Genomic DNA, 26,555 nt, shown 5'->3' with positions numbered 1-26,555 from the left:
GATGACCTCTATTGTTTCATTGTTAAATGTAAAATTTGTATTCTAGCTCCTCATTCTCAACCCCCAGCTTCCAACCTTCTACCTGGTTTTGGTCATGTAATGGGGGAGGGATTTCCCCTTTTGTCCATATTGCCCAGATAGTGGGTCTGATCTCAGACCCAGTCAGCTCTTCCTGTCTTTCTTCCTCTCTCTCTATCTCCCCCACCCCCTTTCTGTCTCCCAAGCAACCTCACCTTGCCTTTTGTCATTCATCCTGTCCTAAAGTGTTGTTGACTCTTCAGGAGGAGGAAAAGTTTTAAGCTGTTTACCTTGTAATAATTTGTAATAAAATCCTGAGCAGTTTTAAAATCTCAGAGGGCACATGAATTCCTGCATCTTTCCATAACCCTCTATTTCTATCTTTAAATGGTGACCCCAAAATCCCATCAGCTACAGGAGGACTTTTATGACAAGATGTAAGAAAAGTGAAGTATTCACAATCACTACATTGATAAACAAATCCCTAAATAGGTAGCTAAATTAAATTTAAATGTAATGACTAATATTGGATCCAGAAGGGATATGATGAGACACATGTCTTTTTTAATGAAGAGAAACATAAGAGAATGTTTATGAGGAGTGATAGTGATACGAAAAAGATGAAAAAATAAAAGAGGAACAATAAAATACTTTTAAAAATACCTAGAAGAGAGTAAGGAAGTTCAGAAGAGATGCAGAAAAGCACGACAGAGTTGGTGCAACTGATACAATTTAAGAGATTCTTTTAAAAGTCAAGCTATATGTGAGACAGCTCATGTGATCCCTCTTTTCATTCTTTAGGGGATATTGAAAATTGATGTTTACTGACATTTGACAAGCTGATAATAAAAAATGAAGAAAATTTTAAAAAAGGAAATGCATGTCTCATTTTCTATTTCTAATCCACCTGCAGAGAATCCCTTGCTTTTTTCACTATACTAACATTAATTTTTAATTAAGTACAATAGAAAAATGAGATCTCTTTTTAAGACAACCTTAAACAACTGTCCAGATCATTCTGGTATATTGCTTTCTTTAATGAAGGGGGACTATCTCAACCTATAGGTTCTTCCTTATTTAAGGTTAACCAGTTTGTTTTGAACAGTTCCTTACTACCACTTTGCAAAAGAATTTCAGTCAGCAGTGCTGAACCACATTGCCATCTTCTGGAGCTGTCAATAAATGACATACGGTCTTGAACAGATTTGGCCAGGGGATAGGGGGTAGGGAAGGTGTTGGGGAATATTGAGGGGAAGCAGCACTTTCTCAAAACTTCTAAAGGGCTAAGGGAAGTCTGGTGCCCAGGGCTTCTTTCCCTAAAGAATGCTTTTCCTCTTTAATACTTCTACAGCTCTGTAGCCTACCCCACCTACGGTTCCAGTAGTATCTCTACCCTGAAAGTCTTGCTGCTCTCAACATTAGCCCTACTCTGTGGTACAAAGTGGAGAGTATAGGGTGGAGAGTACTAGATCTTTAGCTAAACAACCTGTTTTTCAAATTCTAGCTTTGCTGTTTACTCTCTGTGTGACCCAGGGCAAGTCATTGTAACCTCCCTAGATTTTAATTTCTGAGGAGAGTTGGACTAGATGGACTGACCTGTAAGGTAAAATTAGAGAACGTTTATTTAGTGCATCATATCTAAGAACTCACTTGATATTCAAAACTACCAAGGGTGATAGGGGTTATTATTATTTCCATTTTACAGGTAAAGAAACTGAGGCTGAGAGAGATTAAGTGATTTGTCCATAGTCATACAATCAAGTGTCTAAGTGCAATAATTAATCAGGTCTTTCAGCCTCCACCTCCAGTATTTACTGGGCTGCATCCAAAGTGCTTTTCACCTCTAAAATTAAAGTCCCTTGAGTTTGAGATATTAAGATCAAGCCTAGTCTATAAGCATTTATTTAAAAAGGTCCATACTAGGCTGTGCTGAGTCTTGGGGATACAAAGAAACATCAAAAACAAATGTGACCTTGTGAGGAATCCCTGAGTTTTTGGTTTCTGCTGGGTGTAAGAGTTTCTACTGGGTGTTAGCTAAAGATATACATTAGAAAGACTGGGTCTGTCTATGGCTATTGGCTTAAAGGTTCAAGGTCTTCCTGCAAGAAGATCCCATTCCAAGGGGAGTGGTGGAGATAACCACCAAAAGAGCTTGCAGGAGTTCTATAGGACAAAAGCACAGGATCCCTCTGCCCAGGTTATGAAACAAGCTCGCGGATGTCCGTGCCTGCAGAATAGACTGACCAATCTGGAGTCTTGCCCTCTGATCTCAGAAAAAAGGCCGGCCCTCCGGGGTCGGGTGACAAACGATTGGTTTAAAGATGGAAGGGAGAATGGGTTGTCCTGCCTGGCTTGGGAAGCCCTGCTGCTATTTGCCCCCCTTCCTCCCCGGGGCAGAGACATGGGTCTGGCCAGGGGCTCTGCGGGGAGGTGGGCCACGGCAGGCGCCCCCGGCGGGGCTCTGCGGCCCCGGCTGCTGCTCCCGCTGCTCCCGCTGCTCCTGTCAGGGTGGTCCGCAGAGGCCAAGCGCTACGATCCCACCTGGCAGTCCTTGGATGCCCGCGAGCTCCCTGCTTGGTTCGATGAGGCAAAGTTCGGCATCTTCATTCACTGGGGCATCTATTCCGTGCCCGCCTTCGGGAGCGAGTGGTTCTGGTGAGCGTGCTTTCGTGCTTTTTCTTTCCTTTTCTTCTCGGTTCTCTTGAGGTCCGCTCCCGACTCTCCAGTACCCTTTCTCACTTTGCCCCCACTCTGCCGCTCCCCTCCTTTACCCTAAGTTTCTTTCCCTGATACTCTTGCTAGAGATTTCCTTTTGCCCCAGGATACAGATAGTTAATGATAGAGCGATTTTTAATGACTATTAAGACTTCAAAAGCATTTTTTGAAGAGTAAATGATTTAAGAAGTAATCTAGTCCGACCTCTTCATTGGTCTTCACAAAAAGTCCTTTGTAGGGAGCAGCTGTAATCCCGCCTACTGATGTGCCAGGCACTACTACACAGTGGAGACACTAAGAAAGTTTTTTCTAAAGACACAATGAACAGTCCGTGCTTTTGAAAGGAACTCACACGGGGGAGACAACAAATATGGCCATGCAGCCTAGATAACAGTTTTGGAAATGATCTCTGAGAGAAGGTACTATGGACTTTGAAAAGCACTATGCAGAGAATTTGATTTAGGCTTTGATCCGATTCATTAAGGGAAGAGATGAAAGGAGACAAGAGATGAAAAGACAGTGTTCCTGGTGGGGATGGGCAAAGCAGGGGAGTGGACTTTGAAAGGCCTTGTGAAGAAAAGTGGGATTTTATCTGAGTCTTGAAGAAAGTCAGGAGACAAGAGATGAAGAGACAGTGTTCATAGTGGGAGGATGGATAAGGCCAAGGAGAGAGGTCAACAGTTTCTTTACAGAGCCTCCCACTAACAGGCTCAACAAATTGACAATGCCAAGTGTGAGGGAAGAGACCAGCTGGTAAGCAAATGTAACTGGAATGTCCAGTAAAGATGTAAGACAGCCATAAAGGAATTTATATGCTAGATGATTTTATAGTATTTGATCTAGGAGATGATAGTGAGCCACAGCAGTTTATTAGATAGGGGTGTTGCATGGTTTAACTTATACTTTTGGAAGATCACTTTGGCCACTGAATGGAAGATGGCCTGATGGGATTAGTATTCTCTTGTCTAAGTAGGAAATTATATAGATCTAGATACATATATATATATATATATATATATATATATATATATATATATGTATATGAAAGTATGACTAATCTGGGATTTAAATTTATCTCCGAGACCAGAAAGATCACAGGTTATGGTCTTGGAAAGGTTTTTACAAAGTAATCTAGTTCAACCATTTCATTTTACCCTTGAGGGCACTGATTCCTAGAGAAGTGCTGTGATAATTAATAGCAGAACCAGAATCTGGTCCTAGATCATCGAATTCTATATCCAAGCCTTATTCCTCCATTAGCCTGTATACCAGTTGTGAGAGGTCTAATAGTAAATAACAGTTTTGCATTAGGAGACTTGGGTTCAAATCTCAACTCTTATCTTTTAACTAGATGTCTTTTCCAAGACATTTTTGTTAATATTTTTAGTCTTTATTCAACTTCCTACTTCACAGGACTGTCACGAGGTATGACAGTGCTTTATAAACCTGAAGCAACATTTATTGACTCTGTTTTATTTTTTATTTTTTCCAATTACATGTAAATATAGTTTTCAACATTTTTTGTAAGATTTTGAGTTCCACATTTTTCCTTCCTCCCTCTTTTCCCTCCCCTTCCATAATATAGGTTATACATGTACAACTATGATAAACATATTTCCATATTAGTCATGTCATGAAAGAAGAATCATGATAAAAGGGGAAAAAGATGAGAAAGCAAAAACAAAACATTTTTTAAAAAGTGAAAATTTTACACTGTGGTGTGCATTCATATTCCATAGTTCTTTCTCTGAATGTGGTTAGAATTTTCCATCCATATAAATCAATTATTTGTTAAGAAAAAGTTAAAATGTACACAGCATGAATATGTTTGAATATTTTACCTGAAGAGTCACCATGAATCGTAAACACTATAGTTTGAATCCAAAATAGAAGGTACTTTGTATATGTTCCCCTCACTTTTGTAATTTTTTTTAGTGATCAGTGTAGCATTTGGTCACATTCTGGAACCATTCTTGATAGTTCCATTCAAGGTGGCTTTTTCATTATATTTTTTGTTTAATTTCAAGTTTCTGAATGGAGTGACCTAGTACCAAGGCTGATCCATACTAGAGCCCTGATCTGATTCTTTCTTTTGAGGCATCAATTCCATCTAAAAGGTAGTATTTTGTTAGTCTTTGCTATTTTTCTTGATATAAAATTTACCATCATTGATTTAGGGCTGGAAGAGACTCTCAGAGATAATATTATCGTAGAATCATTGATTCAAAGCTGGAAGGGACTTTCAAGGCCATCTAGGCCCAAACTCTCATTTTATGTTTGAGAAAACTCAAGATCAGGTAGGGTTCATGAGGGTGGTATGGTGGTGGTTGTCCTGGGGCCAGATAGATAAAGTTGTTTCTCCATGTAGCTGTAATAAACAGTTGGATCTTCCTTTTGATTACAGAAGTCTCATGATGCTGCTTCCATTTTCCAGTAATTATTTCTTTGCTACTGCTTAGACTGAGAATAAAGACCAAAAAAAAAAACCCAATGAGATAAAAACCAGTTTATTAAAAATCATTTTGTTTTATTTTTACATTATTACTCCACTTTAGTCAAAACTGTAAGAAGTGGCATTGCCAGAAAATACCCTTAAGTAAACTTATCTAAAGACATAAAACACATATCAATCTTAAGTTCCTTTATGAAAATGGAAAGGGTGGTAGGAGACATAAGTACTTAATGGGATAAATGAATTTTCCAAAAAAGTTGTAAAGTGATTCAATGAAAAGAGCCTTGGATATGGAGCCAGAGCATCTGAAGTGTAATCTCTCTTCTTCTTCTTCTTTTTTTTTTAGAGTTTTTTATTTATTTAAGGCAATCGGGCTAAGTGACTTGACCAAGGTCACGCAGCTAGGCAATTATTAAGTGTTTGAGGCTGGATTTGAACTCAGGTCCTCCTGACTCCAGGGCCGGTGCTCTATCCACTACAACACCTAGCTGTCCTGTAATTTCTCTTCTTGTAGAGATTCTTTGACCTTTTTTTAAATATTTTTTTTTTGCAAGGCACTGGGGTTAAGTGGCTTTCCCAAGGCCACACAGCTAGGTAATTATGAAGTGTCTGAGGTTGAATTTGAATTCAGGTAATCCTGACTCCAGGGCCAGTGCTCTATCCACTGTGCCACCTAGCTGCCCCTCTTTGACCTTTTCTAACATCACTTCTCCCTGGGTCTCAGTGCCCTCATCTGTAAAAATGAGAGAGTTGGACTAAATGAACTCCAAAGTTCCTTGCATCTCTAAATCTAATTCTATAAGGTATGTTTGCACATTAGTAAATAGAATATTCAAAATTTAAAGTTTTGTTTTTTTTGAAAAGAGGGAGAGTAAACAAGAAAGAGAAAACTTATTTGCATATTTGTCTGAATCACTAGAATATCGAAAAGGTATTTCTTCATTATTTAAAGAACACTTAGAAACCCTTTGAGAGCAGTCTTGTACTTGGTAAAGTACTTAATAAAAGCTTGTTAATCAATCAGTTTAGTCTATGAAATTATCCCTATTCACCAGAGAGGCCTCAACCCTGTACCAGAACTTGAATTGATAACAGCTACATGGGTATCCTGTGTCCTGCCCACTAGATACATAAGGATTCCCAGATCTACTTTGGGGAAGATCTTTCAAGAATAAAGAGGTAGAAGCTAGAGTCCAACAAGTATCGAGATAGTGAACTGTTACTTGGTTATCCTTTACACTATATCTGTGCAACCCCCATCCCCTTGCCAGCCGGTACACCATGTCCTGTTCCCCTATATGAGCCCTGGCCTTTTACTCTGCTGGCTGTTACGATCTAATGATAGAGCCCACATGCAATAACCTTGCACCTGTGTAATAAAACTTTAACTGTCCAACAGGTACACCATGTCCTGTTCTCCTCTATAAACCCTGGCCTTTTCCTCTGCTGGCTACTGTCCTCTAATGATAGAACCCACATGCAATAATCTTGCCCCTCTGTAAGAAAACTTAACTGTCCCTTATGTCTCTGATTTGTTTTGTGAATGTTTCCACTATTCAAATCCTAGCTTACCACTCGAACCACAAACTGCATCATGCTGAATTTTTTATAAATATTATTTCATTTGATCCTCCCACAAACCCTGGGAGATAGGTGCTATTATTATCCCCATTTTATAGATGAAGAAATTGAGGTTAAGTCACTTGTTCAGGCTCACACAGTGTCTGAAGCTGGATTTGAACTCAGGTCTTCCTTTTTGTAGCTCCAACTCTCTATCTCTTGTACTACCTGGCTAACTCTGTCAAAAAAGGACTACAGATGGTTTTTGTGAGTTGCTCTACAAGTTCAATTAAATTCAACAACCATTTATTAAGTACATCCTGGGTAATGGGAATACAAAAGCCCAAACTCAACAATCCCTGCCCTTTAGAAACTTCTGTGGTCTTTGTGCTGATGAGGAACCTCTCTGAACTTTGTGGGGCAGCTGACGTCTCTCTGCAGACACAAAATTCAAGTCATTACTCAAAGTTTGCTAGGATTTGCCCATGTTGGCATAGCCACCCACAATCCAGGGTTACTCCCACAACATAACCAGCAGGACTTTAGGATGGGAGAGAAAAAGGGAGATGAAAATAAGCCATTTTCAAAACAAATTATTCAATTGTTAAAGACTTGGAGGCATTTCTTTTTCTTACTTTAGGTGGTATTGGAGACAGTTAAAAATACCGAAGTATGTAGACTTTATGAACGCGAACTATCCTCCTGGATTCACGTATGAAGAATTTGTACAGGAATTTAAAGGAACGTTTTTTAATGCCAACACCTGGGCAGAGATTTTGCAGTCCTCTGGTGCCAACTACATTGTCTTAACTACCAAACATCATGAAGGTGAGTGAAATACTGAAATAAAGAATTTATTAAGGGCCAGAAACTATTTTAAGTGTTGGAATACAAAGAAAGAAAGAAAGAAAAAACTGATAATGCCCAAGGAAGAGTATAAACAATCACTTAAAAAATTTTTTATTATAAGCATAATATTCACAATAAATACTAATAAATAGATGAATATGCAAGACATCTGTAAGTGAAACCTAAAAGTGTAAATATTCACATTGGGATTGTCAAAAGTTATTATTTTATGATTAGTATGAGATATATGATGAATTTAATAATAATAATTTACTTTCTATAGATCCTTTTTTTACAGGCAAGCTCTGGTCTTGGAAAACAAAGTTACAGAAACCATCTGTTTATCATGACAGGTCTTGCCCCTAAAATTGTGCTTGCCTGTGTTAAGTGGGGTATACCAACATGATGTGCCCTGTTGTTCTGTTCTGTATCCAAGCCCAATTCTGACCCAAAACAATATAATCAACTAGATACCCCTGTGGTATGGACACAGGTGATATAACTCTTAAATTATTCTGCATGGTGGGATTGTCCTAGGAAAATCATTGAAGCCCCAAATCTGGTTGTTCAATGATCCACCTGCTCACTTATGTTTATGTATAAAATGTCTTTAGTTTATAGCCCCACCAAAAATTGGACATGTGTGTCCTTGAAATGTTTCCAACAATGAATTTTATATTTTTTTGTCTATTTTTGGCCATTCTATGGGTGCTATCCTAAACTTGTCTAGATTTTTAATTTCTCTAATTATTTGAAAAGCTATGATTATTAGCAGTTTTTGTTTCCTTCAAAAATGGGAAGTTTATGCCATTATAATTACAATTATAACTATATAATTATGTGTAACATGCCTTCATAATTATGAACATCATTTTTAATCCAATATGTTTACTGTTAATGCTTTACCAATTTGTTTCTTTTCTTATTTTAGCAATATTGCTTTGTTCACATAAAATCTTTCTGTATAAACCTGTGATATTTGATATGAAGTATAATTTTTAAGCTTATCTTCATTGTGCAGCTATATGCAACTTCCTTATGAAGAAGAAAATAAAGGAAAGACATCCATTTTGAAACTATAATTTTTCAGTGGAGAAAAGAAGTGAGAAACAGTGATCATTTCTTAGTAAGTTTGGAAGCTAATGTACCCATACTGAGCCTAAAAGTATGATTAATACAGAAATGTTATGCCCTTAAAAAAAAGAGTTGAGAGAAATAATTGAATTTTTTAACAGGCATATACAATTTTGAGACTTGTAAGAAGGTATTTTGTAGGCCATCAGTTAGAGTTCCAGTAAAAGAAAATTAATTTTGTCACAGGAAAGATCTATTTTCTTGTTCTCTTTTAATCTCAGCTATATTTTAGGGGCTACATTGAGTTTCATGTGCACAAGTTTCTTCCTATAGAGTTTTACTTTTCAGATGTCTTTGACTTGTGAATGTCTTGATTTTCTGATGTCTGATTACTTCCCCAAATTTTATTATATGTTCAGAATAAGTTGGATTTTTATTACTGTTCCTCCTTTCTTGTAGAGGACTAATAATATCTGGATGTCTTGGTTTGCACTGAATTGGATTTAAGTGAGGCAGAGCTACGCAAAGTCACCAGCCTCACTCTTTCCTCCAGAGTCTTAGAGTCTTGTAGAATATATGATGGGCCCTCACTGAGTTTTTAGTCTTGTGGATGGATTGAAAGTGACAGATATAGATTCTTTGGACCCATGTTGTCATATGCAGGAGATATATCTACTGAACTCAGATACTCGATGGTATTAAGCTGAAGATTCATGTGGTTTTTAACATAGGCAGACATTTTGGGCTGTTAAGTGGAAAGACATTAGAAGATATTTTATAAATATCAGTATTGCATTGAAACCTACTATAATTCTTTGACCTTCATAACAAGAAGATAGTAAAAATCAAATTTTGTTACAAAATCAATTTGTTACAAATCAAAAGTGAAGTAATCTTAGAATCTATTTTTCCTTATAAAAATTAAAGAACATACCTCTCTTCCAAATAACTTTTATGTTCCTCTGGCAACCAAAAAGTGTCTTTCCTTTGGATCACAGTGAATATCAACAAATCTGTCCATAGTTTACCAAATTTAAGAAAATTGGAATACAAGGTACTGAATCTTTCTATGCCTCTGGCAGGACTATGGAGGGGTAAAGAGGGAAATCAGGTGGGAGGAGGGTTCCTGCAGGTTGATCAATATCTGTTGGTTGATTCTGAATCTGTAACTCATTGATCTTTAAATCATCTAAGTCCATGTTCTCCTTTCCTGGCAATAGTTTAAACAGTCAGCATCATCTTAAGGATATGAAAAATAGTTCTTTATCAGGGAGTAGGTAGCTAGGTGGTACAGTGGATAGAGTTCTAGGCCTGAAGATAGAAAGACTTGAGTTCAAATATGGACTCAGACCCTTACTAGCTATGTGATTCTGGGTAATTCACTTAATGACATTTTTGCCTCAGTTTCCATCTGTAAAATGGGCATAATAATTGCACTTACTTCTGAGGGTAGTTGTGAGGATCAAATTAGAAATTTGCAGTATCTTTATGAGTTATAGAAGAATTAACTATGATGATGATGATGATGATGAAATCAAAAAGTCTATCTTAAATACCTTCTTTGTGCCATTGTTAGGTACTGGGAATACAGAAGGACAACATATAAAATGACTATGTACAAATAAGATGTCTACAAGGTAAAGGTAGGATACATCGGAAAGAATCAGTAGAGAGGAGGCACTAAGATTAAGGAATACCAGGATTTTTTCTGGGATCTGAAGGAACCATGAGGTGAGGATAAGGATTAGAATTATTAGAGGATTTTGATTTTTTGAATGTAACCGATAGAAGCTTGTCATTTGTTCTTTTGTATAAAAGTAGAGAGAAAGGGGAAAATGGATTCTGTACAAATAAGAATTATTATGAGGAAGGTATACATTCATTTATACCCAATGAAAGGCAGCATGCATTTATAATAGCTCATTTTGTGGTGATAAAGAATTGAAAATTGAGGTGATGTCCATCAACTGTGGAATGGCTAACAAGTTAATATGATGTGATTGTGATGGAGTACTATTGTTCTGTAAGAAATCATGGGAGGACTTCAGAAAAGTCTGGAAAGAAAGACTTGCGTGAACTGATGCTGAGTGAAGTAAGCAGGACCAGGAGAACATTGTACACTTTAATGGCAAAATTGAGAGATGATGAGTTATAATGGACTCAGTTCCTCTCAGTAGTTCAGTGATCAAGGATAATCTTAAAAGAATTGTGATGGAAAATGCCATCCACATCCAAAGAAAAAAAAACTAGACTCTGAATACAGAGTAAAGCATACTATACTCACTTTTTAAAATTTGTTTTTGCTTTTCCATGCTTTTCCCCCTTTAGCTCTGATTCTTCTTTCACATCATGACTCAAATGGAAATACTCTGAACATGACTGTACATGGAAGACTTTGGTTTAAGTACTTCTATTTACAGGCTGAGTAAACTTGATAGATCATGACCCCAGGCAACTTTATAATGTGATAAAGAAACAAAAAGTGGTTAATCTGTCTTTGTCAAAAGTTATATAGGGTTGTGTTCTTTTGCCAGATGTCACATGCTGGAGTTTGTCTGGCATTGATGATGTACCAAGGTATTTTGCTGATTTTGGAAGAAGTGAAATCGGTTTAAGGCCAAGAGATACCCCTTCAGTAGTTTCCTAACAATCAAGTCATGGGTTGGAATGATTCTGGTATAGCAAGTGAGAAGGATGCCTTGCACAGCATTCCCTTCACCATAATAAACAGCTGTTTATGCAATTCATGCAACCTATCCCTTGGTTGATCAGTGCAGTCCTCTTTGATGCCAAAGGACTAGTAGTCATAGGTAAAAGGAATTTCTGTAATCCATTCATAGAGGAAATCACACCAATCTATATAAAAAACAAAGCAATATGTACACTGTACCAACCAGAAGTATTTATAAAGATTTTCTGTTTTCTGAACTGTTTTTCAGGTTTTAACCTCTGGAGATCTAATAATTCATGGAACTGGAATTCTGTTGATAAGGGGCCAAGAAGAGACATTGTAAGAGAAATGGAAGTAGCCATTAGAACAAAGACCAAGATGCACTTTGGCTTGTACTACTCCCTTTTTGAGTGGTTCAACCCTCTTTTCCTTAAGGATCAAAGAAATTCATTCCACACAAGAAATTACCCCACCTCTAAGTGTCTGCCAGATCTCTATTACTTAGTGAACACTTACAAGCCTGAGATTCTCTGGGCAGATGGTGATGGAGATGCACCAGATACCTACTGGAACAGCACTGGCTTCTTAGCCTGGCTATATAATGACAGGTATGTAAGCTCATGGATTTCTATAGTTACTATGAACTCATCATTAAATTGATAATATTTTAAATTCCTCAATTCCTTTTTTTGGTTTGCTGTTGACAAGAGTCACCATCTACAATGTTTCCACACAATTCGTATGTCCAAAAGTCTTCATCTTTTTTTCTGGACCTTTTGTTCATAATAATAAAGTAATAACAATGATAATAATCTCTTTATCAGGAGTTTACTAACATGCTTCATTCTAGGTCCATTGGAGACATACCTGATTGTTCACTGCATTGATCAGAGTCTCTCTCAGAGTTGTTTTCCTTTACAATACTCTTATTTTTGTATAAATGGGACTTTAAGTATTGCTCATTTCACTCTGCATCAGTTCACATGACCCAGGATTCCTTGAAATTGACCCCTCTGTCATTTTTTTTAGGGTTTTTTTTTGCAAGGCAAATGGGGTTAAGTGGCTTGCCCAAGGCCACACAGCTAGGTAATTATTAAGTGTCTGAGGCCGGATTTGAACTCAGGTACTCCTGACTCCAGGGCCGGTGCTTTATCCACTACTCCACTTAGCTGCCCCCCCCTCTGTCATTTTTTTTGCAACAGAATAATATTTCATCACTTTCTTAAAACACAACTCATGTCACCATTCCCTAATTGTCTAAGAGGCAATTTATAGTATCCCTCCCTCCACCTCCCACCCACTCCCAGGTCTTTGCTTTGTTTTTCTTCCTTCAGGATCAGGAAGCTGCTGTTGCTTATAGTACTTCTCTACTTGTATTGTCCACTATCTTACTACCATCTTTCCTTTCCAAACCCATCCCTGCTTCCCAGCTGATTTTGATGTTTCTATACCAAACTCTTTACATGCTTGCAAATGTGTGAGTGTTCTTGTGTTCAATTTTCTTTTCTTTTCTTTTCTTTTCTTTTCTTTCTTTTTTTTTTTAGGAGAGGAATGAGTTCTAATGAAGTACACTCCCTCCACCCTTTCTTCTCTCTTTAGTCTTCTCATATCCCCAGATTATGAGAAATAGCAAATTCTACCTTCTTTCTTCTTTCTACATTGCTATTTGCCTTTTGTCCTCCCTTCTCATTTTCTTTTTCAAATGGGTAGGACAGAAGAACCATTTTACCCTTTAGTAGAAAGAACTCTCGAATTGGAGTCGGGGAGAGTTCTAAGCTCTCCACTTCTATTCCTGTAGCTATGGGCAAGTTAGTTAAATGTCTGAGTCAGTTTCCTTATCTGTAAAATGAGGACAAAATTAACACTGACCTCAGGAGGCTATTAAATGAATTGATGTATGTAAAATGCTTTGCAAACCTTAAAGTCTCATATGGCTGCCAGGTATTACACAGGGACCTTCTATATTAAATGGTACATTTGGTTTTGGATAGCATTAAGAAACAAAAGCTCTAAATCACTTGCCTCTATAGCTTACACTTGGGAAAAATGAAGAGCACTGGGTAATTCAGAATTTCGAACCTGAATTTCTAAACCAAAATATTGTAAAAAATATGATTTTCTAAACCAGAATTTCTCATGAATTTTCTTGGTATAAAAATAGGCTATATTTTTCCTTTTTAGTCCAGTTCGGGATAGAGTTGTAACCAATGATCGCTGGGGCCTTCATAGCATCTGCAGGCATGGTGGGTTCTATACCTGTGCTGACCGTTACAACCCTGGACACCTCTTGCCTCACAAGTGGGAAAACTGCATGACAATAGACAAGCAATCTTGGGGTTATAGAAGGAATGCTCAACTCTCTGACTACCTCACAATTGAAGAAATAGTGGAGGTATGCTAATTACTGATATGGAGTCAGGAGGTCTGAGTTCTGATCTTTGCTCTTTCAGTAAGGATTGTGGAACCATAGCTAAGTCACAATCTATTTGGGTCTCAGAGTGTTGGACTAGATTTTCCAAATTCTACAATTCTAGGCTTAATAGAGCTTGAATGGAAATGCTTTGACCCATTAATACAAACCAAAATATAATTATCAGCATCCATTCATATTTGTTTTAGTAGAAGGGATCCTAGCCTGGGAGTCAAAAGAAGACTTGGATTCAATTTCTGACTTTGCTACTTACTAGTAATATGACCTTGGACAAATTCCTTAACTGCTTTGAAACTCAGTTTTCATCATTAAAAAGAGAGATAATAATATTTACATTACCTATATCAATGAGTTGTGAGGATTAAAGAATTTATTTACATAAAGCGCTGAATAAACCTTTAATTGCAATAGATGTCAATGATTACACATTTGACAAATTACTATCTTTGCATGTTATTCAAAGAATAAAAAGGCATCAAATATGCAATTATTTTAAAGTAAATATTAATAATAATAATAATAAATGAGATATTTGTAACAAGTACAGCACAATGTCTGGCACATAATAGGCCCTTAAATTCTTGTTCCTTTTCCTTCCCTTCTTATAACAATAATAATCATTATACTCCTTAATCTCTTAGCAACTAGTGAAAACTGTTTCATGTGGAGGAAACTTTTTGATGAATATTAGTCCCACAAAAGATGGCATTATTCCTCCAATATATGAAGAACGTTTGAGGCAAATAGGAACCTGGATGAAAGTTAATGGGGAATCCATTTATGCAACCAAACCTTGGAGAGCCCAGAATGACCCGAGTATACCAAAAGTCTGGTGAGTGGTTTAATTTTTTTTTAATATTTAACTTGTCTCTTTCTTTACTGGGTTTTCTCCTAGTGAAGGATTTCATTTACCAATACATATTTTGAAATACTGGACCTTGGAATCATTTACCATGGGAGGGGATTATTACTGCAAGAGAGCAGTGTGTTGGTATGGCACATTCTTATACAGAGGATTATACTCATCAGCAAGAGCTTGAGAGTAAGATATGTTGTGGATAAACTAAAATTCAGATTGCTAATTCTTAATTCATTAAGACTGTAGTAAACTATCCATTTCTTTAAAGAAAATTTTTGATTAAATATGTCTAGACCCAACTCATAACTAGGATTCAGGAATTTTTTTTAGATGCTTAAACTTTTGTTTTTAATGGTCTCTTGTGCTTCCTGCCTACCCTTTTCTTTTTAAAATAGGTATACATGGAAGCCTGAAGAAAATCTGGTCTATGCTATATTCCTTCAATGGCCATCAGAAGGAGTACTGGGCCTTGGTCAGCCTAAAACGACTGGGGCAACAGAGGCAAGAAAGAATTTCATTGACTTTTTCTATTTCTATTAAATTTACTGCCTGTGATACATACATACATACATATACATATATATATATATATACATACATACACACACATACACACACACTATATATATATATATATAATATGTATAACAATTCTGGTTTTAATTTAATGAACTAAAAGGTAGTGTTAGCATTTACAAGAGAAATGCCTAATAACTTTCTAGAGATTATATATCAGCATTTACTAAATACAGTGTCAGACATTTTGCTAAGTGCTAGAGACATGAAAAAATGACAGAAAAAGAGTCCTGGACCTTAAGGAGCAATTCTAATTGGGAGGGAAATGTGCAAAAATTGTACATACAAAATGTAAACAATGAAAATGAAGGTGTTGTTTGTTCATGATATGCACATGAAATAGATTTTGAGAGAGGAGATGCTGTACAAGATCATCATCCTTACTTTTTCCACCTGGGTCCAGGAGAGAGCTCTGGATACAAGGCAGTCAGGTTAAATGACTTGCCTAAAATCACACAGCTATTACATATCAAATGCCTGAGTCCGAATTCGAATTCAGTTTCTCCTGACTCCAGGACTAGTATTCTATCTGTTTACTTCATCTTGCTGCCCGAAATGGAATATAGTTTCACAGGGAAAGGCACTAGTAGTGAGGACCAAGGGAAACATGGGAGTATAAAGATTGGGAAAGATTTCTTACAGGAAGAGTTGGATTTGAGTCGTGAAGACTGGGAAACCAGGACGTGTGGGGGGGAGACAGGAAAAAGCTAGAAAAATGATAGAATCAGAATTTGGAGTAGTCTTCAAGGAAAGGTAAAGTATGCCAGTGTAGCTGGATTGTTGAACATATGCAGGGTTGTAAAGTATAAGAAGCCTGAAAGGATTAGAAGAAGCAAGATTGTAAAGGGCTTTAAAAATAAGCCAATCAGAAGATTTTATATTTGATCTTAGAGATAATTGGGAGTCACTGGAGTTTATTGAAGAGAGGAGAGACATGATGGGACCAGTACTTTAGGAAGATTGCTTTGGCCATTCAATGGAGGGTGGATTGGAAGAGGGAAAGCCTTGAGTTAGGGAGATAAACCAGAAGGTCATTTCTAATCTAGAAATCGAGGCATGAGGGTCTGCATTGAAGTGGCAGTTGTGTGACTAATAAAATAAGGATGTATGTGAGAAATATGAAGATAAAAATGCTAAAACTTAGTAGCAGATTGACTTCATAGATTAATTGTATATAAGGATTTGGCATCTATCATACAAGCTAAAAAAATTGTTGAAGCCTTTAAAAGTTTGGGTTCAATGTTAGTCATTTCAAAGCAAACTAAAATTTTAAAACAACCATAATTCTGTGAATGTAAAATCTACATGCAGCCTTGCAACATAATTAACCATTAAGGTTCTGTGAAATTAGATCTTTTATTTTTTCCAGTTTGATAGGTTTGAGGTGACTCCCTTTATTATTTCAATTTATGTTTCTTTTGGAAACTATTGGCTCATATCCTTTGACCATTTGTTTATGAAGAATTATTCTTAGGCATACTTGTGTATGAGTATTCCCTAGATATTTTTTATGTAGGTTTATCATATATTTGATACAAAGGACTATCCATTCTTAGTTACATTCTAGGTTTAGCTACAAACCATGGGTTCAACCAAGATAACTGGATCATAATTTAAAGATTATTGGGCCAGAGCCAAGATGGTGATGGGAGAAGAGCCTCTCCTAGGTGTTCTTTCCCTAAAATTTCAAAAATCTTAAAATTATGACCATACAGGCAGCTAGGTGGTGCAGTGGATAAAGCACTGGCCCTGGAGTCAGGAGTACCTGGGTTCAAATCTAGTCTCAGACACTTAATAATTACCTAGCTGTGTGGCCTTGGGCAAGCCACTTAATCCCATTTGCCTTGCAAAAAAAAAAAAACCTAAAAAAAAATAAAAAAACATTATGACCACAGAAAGATCCAGTAAGACAATTCTCCAGACCAAGGTAACCTGGAAAATAGTGGAAAAATTCCACTCCACAGGGTTAGAGTGGCAGCCTCACCAGAGTGAAGAAACTTCAGCCTCCCAGAAAGAGCCCCAGGGTACCTGGGAGCCGCAGCTTCTGCAGCAGAAGCAGTTTCCTAACCTGCACCCTGGGGAGCACTGGGCACAACTTGGAGGATCAGCAGGGGACCTCTGCCAGAGTGAACCCGAAGTCTAGGCCCTCAGGCCATGGCAGCACAGATCCAAGAATAGTTAGCAGGTGTGGAAGTGGCAAGCAGAAGCCTCCTGGCAGCTGAGCCCTGAGTGCTCAGCCCACTGAAGGTAGGGGAGGGAGACTTCTGAGGTTTGTCCTCTGTACCTGGAACAGGACTCTGGTGCTCTGACCACAATCAGATCCTGATCACAGTCTAGGCTCCCCCATACAACAGGCTCCCCACTTCAGCCCCATAGCAGAGGAAAGCAGTCAGAGCTTCACACACACACTGAGATCCTTGTGGGGGGGTGTCCCCAAAATGCTGAAAAACCCAGGAAGCACCCCAAAACACAGGCTAGAGAAATGAGTAAACAGAGAAAAAAGAGGAACACCATTGAGAAATACTTTGTTTATGATCCCAAGAAGGATCAGAATACTCAATCTGAAGATGAGGAAGTACAAGCTCTTGCATCCAAGAAAAATGGGAGTTGGGCTCAGGCTATGGAAGAGCTCAAACGTGATTTTGAAAATCAAGTAAAGGAGATAGAAGAAAAATTGGGAAAAGAAATGAGAGAGATGCAGGAAAAACATGAAAAAGAAGTCAGAAGCTTAGTCAAGGTGATCCAAAAAAATGCTGAAGAAAATAACATGTTAAAAACTAGTACAGGTCAAATGGATAAAACAGTTCCAAAAGTTATTGAGGCCCCCTCTCCATGTCATGTGCTCAAGATGGCGCTGCCAAAAGATAAAAAAGATCAACTTGGAAGTTTAACCTTGACCTTACTCATCCAGTTGAAGATGGAATCTTTGATTCTGGAAATTTTGAGCAATTCTTGAAGGAGAAAGTTAAAGTCAATGGAAAAACTGGGAACCTAGGGAATGTTGTTCATATTGAATGCTTCAAGAATAAGATCACAGTTGTGTCTGAGAAACAGTTCTCTAAAAGATACTTAAAATATCTTACCAAGAAATATCTTAAGAAGAACAATCTTTGTGATTGGCTTCGTGTGGTCGCATCTGATAAGGAGACTTATGAACTTTGTTATTTCCAGATTAGTCAAGATGAGGAAGGTTCTGAATTTGAAGATTAAATGGGAAGAAGGGTGTCAAGTGTTCAAAAGAATAAAACATTATGAATATACTAATTTATTGACAAATAAAACAACAATATTAAAACCTGTGTATTTAAAAAAAAGTTATTGAGGAGAAGAATGCTTTACAAAGCAGAATTGACCAGATGGATAAAGAAATAAGAAAGTTCTCTGAGGAAAACAAATCCTTTAGATGTAGAATGGAACTAAAGGAAGCTGCTGACTTTATGAGAAGTCAAGGCACAATACTTCAACACCAAAAGAATGAAAAATTATAAGGAAATGTGAAATAACTCATTGAGAAAACAACTGATCTGGAAAACAGATTCAGGAAAGATAATTTTAAAATTATTGGGATACATTTAAGTCATGATCAGGAAAAGAGCCTTGACCTCATTTTTAAAGAATTCCTATAGGAAAATTGCCCTGTTATTCTAGAAGCAGAGGGCAAAATAGAAATTGAGAGAATCCACCCATCTCCCCCAGAAAGAGATCCAAAAAACCCCCCAACCCCCAGGAATATTATAGTCAAGTTCCAGAACCCCCAAGTCAAAGAGACTTTGGCTCAGAATATAATATTCTGGAAGGCAAAAGAGCTTGGAATGCAACTGAGAATCAACTACCCAGCAAAACTGAACATCCTCTTCTGGGGAAAAGATAGACTTTCAATGAAAGGGGAATTTCAAATGTTCCTGTTGAAACAGCCAGAGCTGAACAGAAAGTTTGACCTTCAAATACAGGACTCAGGTGACACATAGAGAGCAGAGGAGAAAGGTAAAATATGAGGGACTTAATGATGATTCCTACATAGAAAAATGATACTGATAATACTCATATGAAACTTCTCATTTAATAGAGCAGGTAGAAGGAGCTTTTATAGATGAAGCACAGGAGAGAGCTGAATTTGAAGATATATTGTAAAAATGGATTCAATGGCTAAAAGAGAAATGCACTGGGAGTATGAGAAAGGAGAGGTGGAATAGGTTAAGATATTTCATATAAAAGATATATATATATATACACATACATATACATATTTGCAATGAGCTATCGCAATCATATGGAAGGGAGGAAGGCAAGGGGGAATGAGGGAACCTTCACTCTCATCAAAAATGACTCAGAGAGGAAAACAGCATACACACTCAATAGATATAGACATCTAGAGTAAAAAGGAGAGAAGGGGGAAAGGGAAAAGGGGGAGATGTGGGTGATAGAAGAGAGGGTAGATCATAGGAGAGAATAGTCAGATATAACACATTTTCTTTTTTACTTCTTGCAAGGGGCTGTGATTGGGTGGCCTGTTTGGGACCATGGGGCAGGCTGATTGCTGGCCTCTTGGCCTAGGGCCAGTGGTCAGTATGCTGCACCACTCAGCTACCCTACAGCACATTTTAGAAGAGGAACAGAGTGAAAGGAGAGAGATAATATAAAATATGGTAGTGTGGAGGTATGGGTGGAGGGAATTACTATCAGCAATAGCAATAGTGGAAAAATATGGAAGTAACTTTTGTGATGGACTTATCATAAAGAATGTGATCCACCTGAGACAGAGCTAATGGTATCAGAACATAGACTGAAACACATTTTTTTCTCTTTCTTTTATTTTATTTCTCATGAGGGTCTATATTTTTTTGGGGGGGAGGAGTATTATGTTTACTCTTAAACAAGAATATTTTAGTAATGTATAAAAATAAAAAAAATTCATCAAAAAAGGGAAAAAAAAGATTATTTATGTTTTCCCTGCCCCACTTAAAATTGACATAAAGGACTGCTCTTTCCCCCTAGTCTAGTTAGTACACATCTCATTGAATAAACTTAAAGTGCAACATAAAACTGCTAATGTGAATTCACCAAGGGGCTCTAGTACCACTACCAGATATATAGTGTCTACTTCAGGGTGAGTAGGAGAATTGTTATGTTCTGTCAATGCTGCAGTGTTTTTTAAAAGGAAAAAATAAAATGAAAACAATGAAACAGAAAAACCAATGAATTAAAGCAATGCACTTTGTTGACTTTTTTTTTCAACTTCTTAATTGCAGGTGGAATTACTGGGTTATGAACATTCCCTTGAATGGACTCCTTTGTCAGATCAAGGAATAGTGGTGTTACTTCCACAGCTAACCATTGATGAATTGCCAAGTAAATGGGGCTGGTCTCTAAAAATGAAAAATGTAAAATGAATAATGCAAACTCATTTTCAACTTTGAAGTTTGCCAACATTCTGCTCCTTATGTAAGAGAAACATTAGACAAATGAACCTAAGATTGAATCTTTTCATATTCAGTACATAAAGCAAAATGTAGAATTAAGAGAACAGTCAAAGTGAACCAAAGAGTAAAAGTAATTATTTGTTTGATAAGGATTTGTTTTGATTGCCCAGATAGTTGGTTCAGGCTTGCTTTTGTGCTTGACCATCATAGACTTGTTCAAGTTAGAATTTATGGGTGAATGTTTTTTAGCTTTAATCCTTTGGACAAAGATCTTCTAGGTTTAATTTAAAGCCTAATTTCTGACCGAAGTATTAACTCTTCAGTTAGAAAACCAGGAAGATCATTTTTCTAATCTTGTTACATAGCTTCATATTAACTCAAATTAAGCACTTAGTACTCCTTGTTGCTGACTGCTAAATAGCTACAGATAAAGCCTCTATTTTGAATGTTAGATGTTTTCAATTTGCCCATATGAATCAAATAGATTAGCTACTGGCAACTTTGTAATTCATCTATCCAGAGAATTACTGTAATAAAAGAACATTGCTTGTATCATTATTTTGATGGAGTTTTTTTTTCCTAAATGATTTTGTTTTTTAGGCATAGCTAAGTATTCTGGTATAATATGCTACTATATTTTAGTTTAAGAATAAAAATATACTCTGTATGTTCACAAATAACCAGTAATTATAAGACCATGTCAAAAAAGATAAGAATTGAGAGTGCATTTTGGGATACTAATATAAATAGTTTCATATTAGCTTCATAAATACTAATTAGTTCTCCCTCAAAATCCTTATAACAATATTCTCCTTGCAGTAAACATATCATGAAAACTTTTATAGAATATCATGATATATTTTATATAGAATTCTATAGAGTTATTCCATATAAAATATCATGAGATATCAATGAGATGCTTTGGAAGGAAAGAAACTAGTATCGACAGTATCCACTCATAAGGTTTGGCGACTTTTTGTTTGACAGGAAATCTATTAGTAAAGGAAGTTACTATATTTTTAACTCTCTCTCTCTCTCTCTCTCTCTCTCTCTCTCTCTCTCTCTCTCTTTAGTAGTCTGGGGTGAATAAGACTATAATGAACTTAAAATATTTTAAATGTTTACCGGCCAGATATTCCTTCCTGTGAATAATCCAGAGAAAACACGAGGAGGACCTTTTAAATACCCAAATGATAAATGTATACTGAGAAATCATATTGAAAAACACAACTGTGTTGCGATAATTAAATTTACATAATCACCTTTATTCAGAAAAAGGTAACTTTAATATGTTATTGCTTTATTTTTCTTTAAATAGCCCTGAGGTTGTGAATGTAGGAAAGACAGCTACCTACTATATGTGAGGCACTGTGCTAAGCATCAGAGCTACAAAAGAAGGATAAAAGACAATCCCTGCTCTCAAGGAGTTCAGAATCTAAAGGAGACAATTTACAAGCAACTATGTACAAACAAACTAGCTGCAGGAGAAATGGGGAATAATCAACAGAGAGGAGGCCCTAGAATTAAGTGGAAGTCTTTTTTATTTTTGAACCTAGAGGTCATAAGGAGCAACTGGAATTTGAGTACATGGTCAGGCTTGCATTTCAGACAAGTCACTTTGACAACTGAGTGGAGGATGGACTAGAATGGGGAGACTAATTATCAGGCTACTGTGATAGTCCAGGCATGAGATTAGGAGAAAGGTGGTAACCATGATAAGGTGGTAACAATGTCAAAGGAGAGAAGTGGGGTGTTACAGATGAGATGCTACAAAATGGAGAGGCCACAGTTTGGATATGGAGTGGAGAGAGTTAGGAGTGAAGAATTGAACCTAAGTGGTGAGTCTGAGTAATTGAAAAGGGAGGATGATGATGATAGTAAGGGAAGTTAGAAAGGAGGGAGGTTTTGGGAGCAAACAAATTCAGTTTTGGACACTATAGGACTATAACGCACTATATGAGTATAAGACATTGAAACTTGAGATATCTAATAGGTAGCTGCAGATATGAATCAGTAATTTAGTAGAGGTAGGAACTGGACAAGTAAATTTGGAAATTATTAGCATAAAGATGGAAATTATAATAGAATCTATAGGAGCTGATAAGACCAATTGAGATAAGTATAGAAGCAGAAGAGAAGAAAAAAAATTCACTTGATTTCACAAAATGAGCTGGAGAAGGAAATATTCATTTAATTTCACAAAATGAGCTGGAGAAGGAAATGGAAAACCAGTCTAGTATTTTTGCCAAGAAAATCATATGGGTTACAAAGAGTCAGACACGACTAAAAAGTGATTGAATAACAACAAAAAATACAGGTACTAGACATGGTGGTGCATGACTGTAGCCCCTGCTACTGGAGAAGATTGAGGTTGGTAAATTACTTTAATTCAGATTTTCTGAGCTATAGTAGGATAAAAGCCAACAGAATCTCTACACTAAGTCTCATATGAGTCCCCAGGATTTGACAGTAACTGCTGCAAAGATTGGAGAAATGGAGCAGGTTAAAGATTCTGTGCTGATCAGTATTGGGAAAGATTGTTCATGAGTGGCTGCTTTACTTAGCAACTTGGCTGAAACAGGGAAGATCACTTATAAATTTTTTTAATTTATGTTTTAAAGCTAAGGCTAGTTAATGTCAAGCATTTCCTTTTTACTCTAATTGTCTTCTCTAAATATGGCAAATATTCCAGGTGATTTTTGATTCAATTATCAGTGTTATGTTCTTCTTTATCAAGGCACACTATTTAGTGTTTCATACTCTCCAGATTCTAAATCATGTTCATTTTAGCTGTCCATGATTTATAATATAGGAAGGGATTCACATCCATTATTACATACACACTTGGCTCAGCTTAAAAATAGTTCTGCCTTCACTCTTATAAACCCCTGGAGGTTAGGGAGCAATGGATTTAAATCCCATTTCAGATAAGTCTTGTAATCTCTCAATTCTTCAGTTATCATTTTGAGACTTAAAATTGCAGAAAACTTGCAAATCTGTTGTACTGATAGAGGAAGCTTTCTCATGGGGAGTGCTCTATACCAATGAAATCACAGGTCAAGACTCCCAGATATTTCTAGCCTAGTCTTTAACAATCTAGAAAGAGTTATGCTCAACTCTAATGTTCCCTAATTGTTTTGAATTAAATTTTATTTTCTTCAGTTATCAAACTTTTTTCTTCCTAATTTCCTCAAGAAATTATAAAGAAAAATAAAGAAAGAAGAATAAAAGAAAAGAAGAAATAAAATCCTTGCCAAGAAAAATAAAATCCTTGTAATAAGTTAACATAGTTAATCAAAACAAATTTCCACACTGACTATGTCCACAATCACCTCAGTCAGGAGATGGGTAAGATTTTTTATCATCAGGGCAATGACCTCTTTTTTTCTTAAATTTTAGCTTATTTCAACTAACAAATCTCTCTACTTCCCACTTTTCCCCTACTCTACAATTGGGAAAAACAAAGAAATAACAAAACTGTTGTAGCAAAGATGTACAGAAAAATACATTTCTGTACCAGTCATATAAAAAAAGTATTTCAATTAATATTCTGAGTCAGAAGATCAGGAGCATGTTTCATCATAAATCTTCTGGAACTGTGGTTGGTTATTACTGATCAAAGTTCTTAAGACCTTCAGGGTTGTTTGTAAAGACAATATTGTTATTGTATAAATTGTTTTTGTGGTTTTACTCACTATGCATCAATTCATAACATGTCTTTCTTCTTTTCTTTGAAAGTGTTTCCTTCATATTTTCTCACAGTACAATAGTATTTCTTCCATCACATTCATATATCATAATTCATTCATTCAGTCATTTCTCATTGGGTACCTCCTTAATTTACAATACTTTTTTATCTTTAAAATGTCTAAACTTTTGTATTTATGGTTCCTTTTCTCTCTTTCTTTGATTTCTTTGATATCAATCTTACTTAGATCTCATAGTTTCACCTCTAGTTAATTTTAAGATTCTGGAGATTTTTCTTCTAAAGATTCCTTCCTCAGCTTCTCGACTAACCTGGGTTCAGGAAATCACAGAATTTCAGAGATAGAAGACACTTTGCTATCCATTTAACCTATCCCATACCTGAAAAGAAATCACCTTCCCTACTCTTGGCAAACATGTCTATATCTTCCCATCCTGAAATAACTTTCACTTAATATATCCACCCCTGCAAGCTATTGTCTTATAATCTCTCCTTTTTTGTGGTTAAACTCCTTGAGAAGCTTGTCTACAAGAGGTGCTTCCACTCATTTAACTCTTCAATCTTGAAAATTGAAGTAAGCAGTACTTGAATACTGTACACAGTAATAGCACTATTGGTGGCTAATCAAGGGTGAATATTTAGTTATTCCTATCAATATAATAATCCAAAGCAATTCTGAAGTTCTTTTTTTTAGTTTTTTTTTTAATTTTTTTTTAATTCTGAAGTTCTTTAGAGAAATAACTGATGAAGTCTGTGTGCAAACTGAAGTAGACTTAAAAAAAAGGAAAAACACTGTGTTTTGGAGGGCTTTTTTTTGGTCTGTTTTCTTAGCCAACATGACTAATACAGAAATATGGTTTGCTTGATTATACATGTATTACCTATATTAAATTGTTTGCTTTCTCAATGAGGAGAGAAGGGAAGGAGAGAAAAAGAGAATTTGGAACCCAAAATTTAAAAAAAAATGTTAAAAACTCTTTTTACATGTAATTGAGGAAATTATTTTTTAAAATGGAGCTGGTACAGTAGGGTTCACCATATGCCCAAAGGCATTGAAAATGATCATTTCATGGAATTTTTGATCATTTCATACTGCAAGGTTCTTAACTTGATACCTTGAGATCATGAAGCAAGTTAGAGAGAGGTATGGTTTATGGGCATATGATTGGGTTTGAATAGTTAAGGCTGCAGGGTCTCTTCTAGGGCTATTTGAGCCATTAGTACCATTGGGGGGCAGGACTCAAAAGCCTCCAGAATAAAATGACCTAGTGTTGGGGAGTTTAGGCAAACTACAAGTTTTATGACTTCTTGAATTTTTGGCTCTCAAGCTTTGACAGATCTCAGATTGGCACAGGTTTCTTATTTATCTCAGACCAGATATCAGCTTTGGTTAGATTGAGAACTTAATTGATTTCTTCTCATCTCATGGTTTCACCACCTTTGTCCCAGGTGAAGCCTATCCTTGCACTCCCACAGGTATTTTTTCTAATTAAAATTCATCTTACCAAGAACAGGGTCTAGGGATATTCTTCAAGAATATACCACTAGCTAATTGTATGTTGTTCTAGTTTTATGCTCGATGTTTTGATTTTATAATTTGACCTCCTAAAGGGATTAACCCAATAGGATCATTTTCTTTTTAAATTGTATTATATTAATGATATTTTATATAGTTTTCCTGGTCTACATACTATATACCCAATCCCCCCAAATGGGCAAAGGACAGTGTTATGTAACATATAATGGAATTAGAACTGTAAATACTAAAGATCATAACCTTACTAAGTTCATCATCTGAACTATATAGGCAGAAATGTAGGGTATCAGAATATTTTATGCAACATGTACTTACAGACTTCTTGAAAGAGAGGGGAGACAGGTGTCTACATAGAGTGATCAACTTATGGTGCCCTTTTTAAAAAACATATTTATTTGACCTGCCCAAAGGTCACACAGTTAGGCAATTATTAAGTATCTGAGGTCAGATTTGAACTTAGGTCCTCCTGAATCCAGGGCCTAGTTCTCTATCTACCGCACCACCTAGCTGCCCCATTATGGTGGCCTTTTTGCCAACCGCTGCATTAACCAGACATATATATATATATATATATATATATATATATATATATATATATATATATATACACATACATACATACACACACACATGTGTGTGTGTGTGTGTGTATGTGTGTGTGTGTGTGTGTGTGTCCATCAATAATAT

The 26,555-nt window shown here is 36.4% G+C and overlaps 1 protein-coding gene and 1 pseudogene across 1 annotated transcript; both read left to right on the top strand.

The window, feature by feature from the left end:
* Positions 1-2,071: 2,071 nt before the first annotated feature.
* Positions 2,072-21,168, top strand: LOC141488046 (plasma alpha-L-fucosidase-like). The gene is made up of 7 exons (XM_074187743.1): positions 2,072-2,673; positions 7,386-7,573; positions 11,608-11,947; positions 13,521-13,731; positions 14,412-14,602; positions 15,025-15,130; positions 20,455-21,168. The coding sequence occupies exons 1-7, from the start codon at positions 2,087-2,089 to the stop codon at positions 20,593-20,595; spliced, it is 1,764 nt and encodes a 587-aa protein (XP_074043844.1). The 5' UTR covers positions 2,072-2,086; the 3' UTR covers positions 20,596-21,168.
* Positions 18,038-18,466, top strand: LOC141487886 (ribosomal protein eL22-like pseudogene; annotated as a pseudogene).
* Positions 21,169-26,555: the final 5,387 nt, after the last annotated feature.

This window comes from Macrotis lagotis, chromosome 5 (genome assembly GCF_037893015.1).
Source record: "Macrotis lagotis isolate mMagLag1 chromosome 5, bilby.v1.9.chrom.fasta, whole genome shotgun sequence".
NCBI lineage: Eukaryota > Metazoa > Chordata > Mammalia > Peramelemorphia > Peramelidae > Macrotis > Macrotis lagotis.
The sequence above is the reverse complement of the archived record's forward strand: the minus strand, read 5'-3'. Positions and strand labels throughout refer to the sequence as shown.

Coding starts and splice junctions, on each gene's coding strand:
- LOC141488046 (XM_074187743.1), top strand. CDS start 2,087: ATGGCTATTGGCTTAAAGGTTCAAGGTCTTCCTGCAAGAAGATCCCAT. Junction 13,732..14,411: donor CAATTGAAGAAATAGTGGAG/GTATGCTAATTA, acceptor TTAATCTCTTAG/CAACTAGTGAAAACTGTTTC. Junction 15,131..20,454: donor AAACGACTGGGGCAACAGAG/GCAAGAAAGAAT, acceptor TCTTAATTGCAG/GTGGAATTACTGGGTTATGA.